The 11,952-nt window shown below is 44.9% G+C and overlaps 1 gene segment (V, D, J or C); it reads left to right on the top strand.

Annotated features, from left to right (window-relative positions):
* Positions 1-1,192: 1,192 nt before the first annotated feature.
* On the top strand, positions 1,193-10,944 carry LOC135321377 (immunoglobulin heavy variable 5-51-like). The segment is given in 3 exon segments: positions 1,193-1,278; positions 1,368-1,678; positions 10,870-10,944. Coding segments are annotated over 3 exon segments (432 nt in total).
* The last annotated feature ends 1,008 nt before the right edge of the window (positions 10,945-11,952 follow it).

The raw sequence follows: 11,952 nt of genomic DNA, 5'->3' as shown, positions 1-11,952 counted from the left end.
AGCATTTCCTGCTCTGGATGGCTCCTTCTCCGTTTCTGGTTGATGGTTTTAGGCTGTTGGTGCTAGATCTATGGGAAAATGTTAAAAAGTGGAAAGAGGGGATCGTGTGGCATGTGCACTCCCAGGCACGTCCTTGTCCCACCCCACCCACCCTGCAACTTGAGGATGACCAGCCTCCCCAGAATCCATGCTTCCAACCACATCTAATTGTGTTTCCACATTCCTGAGGCTGCAGGATTTAACAGCAGATGACTTAAGAGTGGCTGGTTCAGCACTGTTCTCGTTTGCCAATGCCTGACGCCCTGAGTTAAACATAGAAGGGAATTGTGATACAGTTCAGGGGGGCAGAACCCTGGGATCAAGGTGTCAGCAGGGTTGATTTCTTTGGGGTTTTCTCTCATAAGTTTTAGAGGGCGGTGGTGCCCTTCCGCCCTCACATGGCCTTACTCTGTGTGTGTCTGTGTCCTAACGGCCTTCTCTTATAAGGACTGTCATCCTACTGCGTTAGTGTCACCTAATCAGCTCACTTTAATTAATTATCACCACTAAGACCCTGTCTCTGAGTGCAGCCACATTACGAGGCCCTGGGGGCAGCGCTTCAGCATGTGAGCTTTGGGGAAACACATTCCAGCCCTTACCACACTCAAAGTGGGGTTTTATTTCATCCGCACCAGCGTGGGGACGTTCAGGGATAAGCTTCACCCCATTGCTAAGGCTGGGCCAGTATATCTCCACCTGAGGTGCAAGGAGCTGCACCTGCAGAGCATGTTACTGTGCAGCTGCCTCAGTCCTGCCCCGGAGATGCAGGCTCGGGCGTCAGGGCTGGGCCTGCCACTCTGCACCTCAGCCAGGCCCCCTGGAGGCTGCCGTGAAGACCACACAGTGACGGACGCAGGGGTTGAGAACACTGGGCTCACTGGCAGCTGTGCCTCCTGCTCCAGCGCTTCCGTGCAGTGCAGGGCCCTGGGGGCTCCCACCCGAACGGGGTGGGGGAAGGCGGAGTACTGGACATCATCCTGCCCCTCCAGTGAGGCTCAGATGAGGACCTCTCCCTGCCCGAAGGATTCTGGGTTATGAATGCTGGGGAGTCTCACCTGGAGGGTGGGGCAATAAAGATGCAAATTTATGGGGAGGAACTGTCCCTGTAAACCCAGTGCCCCCCTCGACAGTGCAGTCTCCCTCACTGCCCAGCGGGGGTCCTCGAGTGCTGTCCCGTCCTTTCCTCCTCCAGGATGCGGTCTGTCACAGCCATCACCCTGCTCCTGGCTGTCCTCCAAGGTCAGTCAGGGCCCAGGGGTTGTAGGGTCACAGAGGAGGGTGGGCGGGGAGGAGTGAGCCCTGACCTGAGTCTTGCATCTCCCATGCAGATGTCCATGCCCAGGTGCAGCTGGAGCAGCCTGTGGCAGAGCTGAAAAGGCCCGGGGAGGCTCTGAGGATCTCCTGTAAGACTTCAGGGTACAGTTTTACCAGCTACTGGATCGGCTAGGTGCGCCAGATGCCTGGGAAAGGCCTGGAGTGGATGGGGGCCATCTATCCTGGTGACTCAGATACCAGATACAGCCCGTCCTTCCAAGGCCACATCACCATCTCTGCAGACAAGTCCACCAGCACTGCTTACCTGCAGTGGAGCAGCCTGAAGTCCACGGACTCGGCCGTGTATTACTGTGCAAAGGACATAGTGAGGGAAACCACGTCCCGAGAGGGACAGAAACCTGCACCAGTGCACAGCCGCAGAGGAGAGCCCCCAGAGACCTCCCCGGGGGCCTCCCCGATCCAGCACCGGAGGACGCACCATCTGCTGTGCCCGCAGGAGTGAGAACATGAGAGAACAGTTGGAAAAGAGCCTGATCTGACAGGCCTGGAAGGGGTCCCACTCCTGGGTCTGTGATGCCTCCCGTAGGAACATGGTTTCCCTGCAGGAACTCACACTGTGTCCTCAGCAAGATTGGCCCCCACTGTTCTTTCCAGGGTCCCAATCAAGGGCAGCTTGAGCTATGCATCCTACATACACCAGACGGTTTAGTCAGTGCAAAGCCCACACAACACATCACTGCCTGCTGTCCTCCCTTCCCCCTCACGTTCCCTGCTTCCTGCCTTCCTTCCTTCCTCCCACCCCTCTTCTCTTCCTTCCTCCCCCTTTCCCTTGTTAATTGCTTTTTCCTCTTTTCTTTCCCTCCTTCTTTGCTTCCCACTTTTCTCTGTTACATCAATTACACATAAATTTTACACGTTATCATCTCATCAAAGAATGTATGCATTTGCTCCTCTTTGTCAAGATGTGTAAGTGTTTGGTATATTGTACTGGCTTCTTCTCAAAGTTCAGCGCTGCTTTGCTTCATTTCCATCTGTATTTTAACATCCATTTCTATGCTTCCAACTCTAGTGGAGAAACTCTAGTGAAGAAACATGATAACCAGTTGCTGAGCACCGTCCTGCTCTGCATGCCTTGGGCTGGAGTTGGGGGAACCGAGAACTCACAGGATGTGTATTCACAGTGGAAACTGACCAGGAACACAAGCGAGTGAAGACTGCTCAGGCTCCATCCTGCAGTCCGTGTGCGTAAGTACCTGCACATGTGTGCAGAGCTGTGTAGGATTGCCTGCTGACCTGGTCAGGGTGAGTGGGGTGAAATCAATGAGGTAAATCTCTGCAAGGGTCAGAGAACTCCTACGTGGACCACAGCACCACGTTGGCCATGCCCACAGTTCAGGTAGTCCCAGCAATGGACTGGTCTTCAAACCACACCTGCACGTTTGCTCAGGACTCCTAAGCTGTTCCCTGAGGTACTTCCCCTCACAGACACCTGAGCAGTGTTTCTACACAGAACGCTGTGGTGCACTGTTTTCTGACCAGTGTCCTTCTTCTGATAACCCACTGCCTCCAGGGCGATGGTGAAAACCCACAACCCTTTCTAACGCAGCCCTGAATCGCATGGGAAGTCTACGTTTTACTGTGTAAGAAAGTGTCAACGTGTCATCCAAAGACGATGTGCTGTTTCATACTCCCACGAGCAGTGGTGGGGAGTCCCTGTTGCTCCGTGTCCTTGGCAGCACTTGGTGTTGTCAGTGTGCTGGGTGTTGCCCGTTCTAACAGATGGGCAGTAGTGTTTCACGGCTGTCTACAAGTAGACTTGCCTGATGAAAACCATGCTGCACACTTTTTTGTGTCTTCCTCAGCGAGGTGTCTGCTCAGATCCTTGGACTATTTTTCGACTGGTGTGTTCGTTTTCTCTTCTTCCATATTTTTCATGTTATTCATGGTACAGATACACTGTTTGAAAATATATCCTCCTAGGTTATGCCTTGACTTTTCACTCACTCACCAGCATCATTTTCAAAACAAAACATTTTACTTGGATGCAGCAAAGTCTATCTGTTTCTCTTTTCCTTCACTGATTATATATTTGGTGTTATGTCTAAAAGCTCATTGCTAAATTCAAGGTCAGCCTGGAAGTTCTTCCATGACCATAAGTGCAAGCTGCACTTAACAGGAAGTTAAGCTTCACATCCATGAACATGAACAGATGTACCCTCCACTAAACTCTTACTGGAAATGTCCCCAGGGAATAGGAGAGACCCTTGAAAGAGGAGGTATCTATATAAGTTATTTGGAATTATTCTTTAAGAATTATGCTTTATTTATTCAGCCATTGATTCATCTAAGTGTGACTCATATATATTTATTTTATACTTTGATTAAAATTGAATACTATGTGATTAATTTTGGTGTTCGAATTGTTTCAGCTTCTTTGCCTATTGGATACTCTTTCATGTTGGCTCCTGTACCTTTTTGAAATGCCTCTGTGCTTTTGATTTATTTTGGTCACCTCCTTACTGTCTCACTGTACAGGTGTAGCCATAGCCCAAGCTCCTCCACCATGAGCAGCACAGATTTTAAAACTTACATGTATTTTTCTCTCCTGATGAACCTGGAGTGTCTTAGAGGTACAGATAATGATGCGCTAACTCAGAGTGAAATAATTGGCCTTAAGGAGGGGGCAGCTGACCCACCCTGCAGTAAAAGAGGAATCGTGCATAACAGCATTAAGATTACCCTGACCAGAGAGCGTGCCAAGATGGTGGAGTAAAAGGATGCACAGTTCACCCCCTCCCATGAATACAGAGATTTACATCTACAGACTCATCATTTCACACACAACACCTACTGAAATCTGGAAGAATATCTCTCACATCAAAATGCAAGAAGATTCCTCACAAAGACTGGTAGGATTAAAAAAAAAAAGGAAAAAGAACATAAGTGTGGGAGCTGTCCCATGGGTAGGGAGGGACAAAGGAGGAAAAGCACTCTCACACTGGGACCCTGTCACTTCAGCCTGGAGGTCTGCAGGGACAGAACGGGATCCTCTGAGGCCTGGAGGAAAAAACAGCAACCACTGGGTAGACAGAATGAAGAGAAACCAACACAGAGGGTTTCTGTGATCCCCAGCCCTAGACTCGAGCTGGTGGGGGCGGGCAGCCCAGGACTGGCCGCTGGACCTTGGGCTTTCTCGTATGAGCCTTAGGAGAGGACTGGGGCTGAGTGCACACAGGCAGCCTCCGAGGGCTGGAGAGTGGTGTGGGTTGTGGCTGGGAGTGTGTGCAGATCAGAACAGCCTGGGAGCCCCATAAAGAAGCAACACTCCTAGTGCTCATTGAGGAGGAGGGCACAATGCAGCTGGGCCGTAGCCTCCACCTCTGCCCTACACAGTTGTTGAAGTGTCCTCATGAGAAGACAGGTGGGGCTCAGTCATAGCCATCAAAAATGCTGGTGTTCTGCTCCTGTAGTGGTGGAGGGGTTGAAACCTGAATCCATACCCAGGGGTCTGACAACTTCACAGGCAGGGTTAAGATCTGACTACAGCTCCAGGCAGAGGGTGCATATTTGCTCTCCTGGTGCCTTTGTGAAGCCGGCCTTTAAGATCTACAAGCAACCGGTGAAGTTCTGGTGCATGACGGGGGTGGATCCAGGCTTGTAACTGAACTGCCTACCACACACAGGGGTGGGGCTGGTGTCTCTGCTGATCCTGGGGCACTCACTGTGTATCCAGGGGTGTGACTGCACGTGCCCTATGTTGAGTCCTAGCACCTGACATGGGTGGATCTGCACTGGTTGCTGTGTAACAGAGAAACATGGGGACACAAGAGTGGGTTGCTGACATTCCTGTGGCTAAGATGGGGACAAAGACAGCATCAACAAAGAGGAGTCTGTAAGCCTGCATAACAAGTGACAGACAACACCACAGAAATCACTTCTTTGTGAGCAGCTCTAACGGAGGTTTACTCAGCAGCTCTTCTTCCCACCCAAAGTACTCCAACCACACCTACCACACACTCCAATGCAGAAACAGGTCTGTAAGACCCTATTCCAAAAACAGGGGAGTGGGCCTGGCTCCTGTCAGGGCGGTGGCAACCACAGAACAAAAAACGAGGCCCTTCTTAACAACAAAAAAAAGAGGAGGCGCTCATCACCACAAAAGCAACCACACCCACAGTCAAAGGGATAACACCCAACACACATGGGAGAAAGAAGTAGCAACCATCTGCACTAAAAACAGCCCTGAAGACAAAATATAAGATGCACACATTCCAAACAGGAGTGTGCCCACTTCAAAAAAGAAAAAGCCCTTCAAAACTACAGTTGATGACTGTTATTCTTAAATAAATTGAGTCAGAAAAATATAAGTAAAATAAAGAAGCAGAGCAAACACCTCAATTTAAAGAAGAGAAGAAGTGCTTTGAAAGAACAAACAATGAGGCCAACCTCAACAGCCTACTAGATCATGACTTCCAAAAAGGGAAGATAAAAGCACTGAGGGAAATAAGAGATGCTATGAACAGAAGTGCAGAATACTATGAAAAGGAAATAAAAACTATAAAGAGGAGCCAATTACACACAGAAAACTGAATGCTGATACAAGAGCTGAGCTAAAGGCAGTCAAAAGCACACTAGATAATGCAGAGGGATGAATACGTAACTTAGAAGACAGGATAACAGAAGTCACCCCATCAAAACACCAAACAGAAAAGCAAAGAAAAACCAAAGAAAGCAATATAAGGGACTGATGGGATAATATAAAGCATGCCGATCTACACAAAATAGGGGTCCCAGAAGGAGAAGAAAGAGAAAAGATATTTGAAGATATCATGAGTTTAAAATACCCAAACCTAAAGAAGAAAACAGATACCCACGTACAGGAAGCACAGAGGGTCCCAAACAAGAACTCAAACAGACCTACACCAAGACATATGATAATTAAAATGGCCAAAGTTAAAGATAAAGAAATGATTCTAAAGACAGTAAGAGAAAAACAAAGACTTAGCTGCAAGGGAACCCACATAAGTCTTTCAGCCAATTTCTCTACGCAAACACTGCTAATCAGAAGGGAGTGGCAAGTTATAGTCCAAGCCCTGAATGAAAAAAAAAAAAATCTGCTGCGATGAATACACTGTCCAGCAAGACTATCCTTTAGAACAGAAGAAGAGATAAAGAATTTCACAAACAAGGAGAAGGTAAAATAATTCCGAAATACTAAAGCTATCCTAAATAGAAAGGAAACAGAAAGTAATAGAACTGAGAAAACCATCATCGGAAATGTGAAAACTACGATGCATGGCAAGAGAATAAGCAGCAAGATGTAAAGATGGACGTGAAAATCGTAAAAGGTGGCGGAAGGGAAAACGAAATGTGGGGTTTTTTTTCTTTTTTTGATCTTTCTCTAGTGTGTTTGAGCCTATGTGACTACCAATTGAAAGCAAACAAATACAGTAGTGGATTCACATGCTTGAAAAACAGGGTAACCACGAGTCAAAAGCATACAATGGGATCACAAAAACCAAAAAGAAACCGAGCTAATACAAAAGAAAATTATCAAACCACAAAAAGAAAAACAAGAAAAAGAAAGGAACAATGAAGAAAGACCAAATCAACTGGAATACCAAATTCAAAATGGCAATGAACACACATCTATCAATTATTACAAATATTAATGGACTCAGTGCTCCAAAATAAGACATCAAGTGGCAAATAAAACTTGGAGAATAAAACAAGAAGCTATGATATTCTGCCTACAAGAGACCCAATTTAGGGTGAAAGACACATATAGACAGAAAGTGGGAGTTTGGAAAAAGATGTTTCATGCAAATGGAAATGATAAAAAGCAGGAGTAGTAATTCTAATCCATACAAAATGGACTTTTAAAAACTTTTTCAGGTCATGAAAAAGGTAAAGACGGACATCATATAACAATCAAAGGAGCAACACGAGATGAGGATATTACACTCATTAACGTATGTGCACCCAATATAGGAGCACCTATATACATAAAACAAATACTAACAAACATAGTGGGAGAAATAAATGGGAACACAATAATACTAGGAGACTTTAACACCCTACTAACGTCATTTGGACAGATCTTCCAAACAGAAAATCAGTAAGGCAACAGAGATACTAGATGACACATTAGAACAGTTGGACTGAATTGATACTTTTAGGACATTACATATCCAAAAAAACAGAATATACATCGTTTTCAAGAGTGTGTGGAACATTTTTCAGGCTAGACCACATAATTGGGCACAAAGGAAGCCTCAACAAATTTAAGAGGAAAAAAATTACTTCAAGCACCTTTTTTGATAACAACAGCAGAAAACTAAAAATCAATGACAGAAAAACAAACGAGAAAAAAGGAGCTGCATTCCTACTAAATAGCATGCCAGTAAAAAACCAACAGGCAAATGATAAAATCAAAGAAGAAATTTAAAAATTCTTTGAGAGAAACGACAGTGAGAACACAACCACACAGAATTTATGGGATGCAGCAAAGGCAGTGCTAAGATGGAAGTTCACAACGACATAGGGCTTCCTCAGAAAACAACAACTTCAAATAAACAACCTAACCTAAAATCTAAGGTAATTAGAAAAAGAAGAACAAACACAACCTAAAGTCATCAGAAGCAAAGAAACAATAGAGATCAGGGGGGAATTAAATAACGTAGGGACCAAAAAACAATAGAAAAATCAATCCAACCAAGAGTAGTTTTTTCTGAAAGAGTAAACAAAGTTGACAAGCCTCTAGCCAGGCTCACCAAGAAGAAAACAGAGAGGACACAAATGAAAAAATATATGAAATGAAAATGGAGAAATTGCAAGCAGCAACACAGAAATCAAAACAGGGAGAGAGGGAGAGAATATTATGAGCAACTATATGGCAACAGATTGTACAAAATAGAAGAAAGTTTCTAAAAGTACACAGTCCACCAGGATGGAATCAAGGGGGAATAAATCACTTGAACAGACTGATTACTAGAAGTGAAAGAGATTCTACAATAAAAACATCCGTACAAACAAAAGACCAGGACCAGATGTCTTGACTGGAGAATTCCACTAAACGTACAAAGAAGAAGACACACAGATCCTTCTCAAACTCTTCCAAAAGACTGAAGAGGAGGGAATACTCCCAAGCTCATCCAATGAAGCCAACATCCCCCTGATATTAAGACCAGGCAAATAAACTACCAAAAGAGATTACAGGCCAATACCACTGATAAACATAGATGCAAAAATCCTCAAGAAAATTTTAGCAAACAGAATCCATAACACATGAATAAGGTCATATACCATGACCGAGGTGGATTCATCCCAGAAACACAAGGATGGTTCAACATGTGCAAATCAGTCAGTGTCTTATACCACATCAAAAAGAGGACAAAAATCATATGACCATCTCAATAGATGCAGAGAAAGCATTTCATAAAATCCAAGACCCAGTTATGAAAAAAAAAAAAAACTCTTACCAAAGTGGGTATAGAGGGAACATAGCTCAACATAATAAAAACTATTTATGAGAAACCCACAGCCAGCATAATAAGCAAAGGTGAACTTTTGAAAGACTTCCCACTAAAATCTGGAAGAAGACAAGGATGCCCACTCTCACCACTTCTATTCAATGTAGACTTGGAAGGCCTAGCCACAGCAATCAGGCAAGAAAAAGAAATAAAAGGAAGCCACACTGGAAAAGAAGAGGCAAAATTTTCACTATATGCAGATGGCATGACCCTACGTATAGAAACTCATCAAAGCTACACACAAAAACTATCAGAGCTGATAAAAGGATTCAGCAAGGCAGCAAGATACAAGATCAACATAGAAAAATCAGTTGCATTCCTTTACACTAACAAAGAAATATCAGAAAATGAAATTAAAGAAATAATTCCTTTGAAAATCACATCCAAAAAATAAAATATTTAGGAATGAATCTGACCAAGGAGGTGAAAGACATAGTTATGTAAAGAAGTACAAAATACTGTGAAGAAAATTAAAGATGACTTTAAAAATGGTAAGATACCCCATGCCCTAGGATTGGAAGAATTAACATGTGGGAGCTCACATCTCTCTTTGCAGACAGGGCTGAGGTCTCTGGGAAGCAGAGCCATGGTCTAGAAGAAGACGAGGCTGTTGGGTTTTCTCCTCGGCCTGGTGACCGCTGGCAAAGGTGACCTGGGTCTATGGGGATGGTTGTTACTGCAGGTGACTGACTAGGGCTGATTCTCCTTGTCCCCAGGTGTCCTGTCCCAGGTGCAGCTGCAGAAGTCATGCCCAGAGCTGCTGAAGCAATTTCAGACCGTCATCCTCACCTACACTGTCTCTGGTTAGTCCATCACCAGTGGAAGTGGTTGGAGCTGAGTCTGACTGCCTCCAACAAAGGGCTTGCAATGGATAAGTTACATAACTTATGTTTGTAGCACAGGCTATGACCCATCCCTCAGAGCTTCAACTCCATGTTCAGAGGCACAGCCAATATCCAGTTCTCCCTGCGGCTGAGCTCAGTGACCACTGAGGACATGGCTGTCTGTTACTGTGATGGAAGCCATAATGAGGGGTGTCAGTGTGATCCCACACATATTTGTCCCTAATGAGAGACAAGAGCTGCTGGGCTGCAGGGGGCGCTCATGACCACAAGGGGGCGAGCAGGGTCCACAGAGACAGAGAAGTTCCCCTGGAGCAGGAGTAGGGGTGGGGATGTAAGGGGGAGGGGCTTCCTGTTGGAACTGGGGATTCCCTTTTCCCTTCTAACTCTCAGATGGCCCCTAGGGACAAGTTAGACTTTGCTCTTTGTGACTCACATCTCACTTTCTCGATGCATGACAAGAAGGAAGAAATAACATTGTTTATTTGCAGATGAGATTTGAACAGCCCTCAGGACCTTTTCACTCACCAGCTTACCATGGGATGCATATTCCTTCCTGGGAGATGATTCCAAGGATTCTCATGATCTGACCTTTGGGAGAAGATTTTAGTTTATTTCAACATACATGGTCTTTAGAAGGAATGCAATCCCCCTACATGGACCTCTGCCCTCAGAGATGCATATACTCTCCCACATGGGCTTCTAACTTCAGACAGGACCCACCGATCCTCACGGGTTTGTGAACAGCCACCCAGGATCTCTGCCCATGTGAGATGAAATTAACATTCTCTCATCAGAATTAGACCTTCAAGCTCTTTCCATGACTCTTCCTGATCTGTGGCCTGCTAAGCAAGTTTATTGAGAATTCCCTCAGCTTTGACATCAAATACAGATGCTCTTCCTAAGCCATTGACATCTAATCACCTCCACCTACTCTCTCACCGCCAATACTTTACCAAGCTGCCACTAGTAATTTTCCATCAACTCATCAACATACTTTTGGCTGTCAACCCTCACTTGTCCCTCTTGCACTTGGAATTGTGTTAAATCTCTCTGCACTGTTGAAATGGTCTTCAGTAAAGTCTTCATGCCACGTTTAAACAGCTGTCAGAGTTCTGCTGCAGCAACTTCAGCAGGACTGTATATCTATAGATGCCTGAACTTTTTACTCTGGATCCCAGGTGCCCATCATGGAAGCCTTTGCCATCACTCCAGACTCCAGACCAGTTGGTTGGGGATCCATTCGTGAGTTCTGAACGGCTCCCATCTCTGGATGACAGTGTGTTGCAACACGTTAAGGACAGGCTCTGTGTCTCAGGATTCTAATACTCTTGAGGTGGGGTAAAGTCCCAGGCTTTATTGTTTTAAAGTTAGCACTGACTTATGTCATGAGAAATTATCATTTTGACTTTGGTTAAATTATGATTCTTTGCCATTTAAAGATTCATTCTATATAGAAATCACATTTGGCTTTATTTTTTATTTCTTTAAAAGATCTCCTTCAGATTCCTTGTCACTGTTGCTCTTTTGCCCAAGGGAAGTGATCATTCTTTGAATTCCTCTCCTTAGAAGGCATCCACTGACTGTACACTGCAGCCTTCAAACAAGTGGATGCTTGCATTTTCCATGTTCCTTGATTTCATGATTTTACACACACTTTTGAAATTCAGTCTTCTTTTAGGAAGTGTAAGATTTCCCCAGAGTGGCTCATCATTACTTTAATAATTTCCCTCTCCATCACGTCAGGTCCTTCTTCCCTTTTATATCACCTTCCACCTGTACTTCCACTAACTTGATATCCTATTGATAGCCCTCCTCTTCTAAACCCTCTCTCCACCATTCCTCTGTCCACTCCAAGTCATTTCCTTCCCCACTTATACCATTCCAACTCCTATATCCACTCAATATTTAGATTCAACCTTCCAGGATGTGGCTTTTGAAGGACTCAAGAGACCCAGAACCTATCACCTGAGAATGAAAATCATAACTGGGAAACAGTAGTGTAGGCCTGTAAATCTCCCAAACTTATGTGTTGAATCTCTAACCCCCAATATAATTGTATTCAGTTATAGTCATTTGGGAGGTTTTCAGGGTCGGATAAATCTCTGTCCTGGAGGAACTGTTGCAGTTATAAGAAGATGCAAAAGGGTTCTCTATGTCTCTCTCACACTCAGAATGCCATGTGAGGTCACAGCAAGAACTCAGTCATGAACAAGCCAGGAAAGAGCTCTCACAAGGAATCAAATTGTCCAGCACCCTTATCT

This window comes from Camelus dromedarius, chromosome 5, assembly GCF_036321535.1.
Source record: "Camelus dromedarius isolate mCamDro1 chromosome 5, mCamDro1.pat, whole genome shotgun sequence".
Lineage (NCBI taxonomy): Eukaryota > Metazoa > Chordata > Mammalia > Artiodactyla > Camelidae > Camelus > Camelus dromedarius.
The sequence above is the reverse complement of the archived record's forward strand: the minus strand, read 5'-3'. Positions and strand labels throughout refer to the sequence as shown.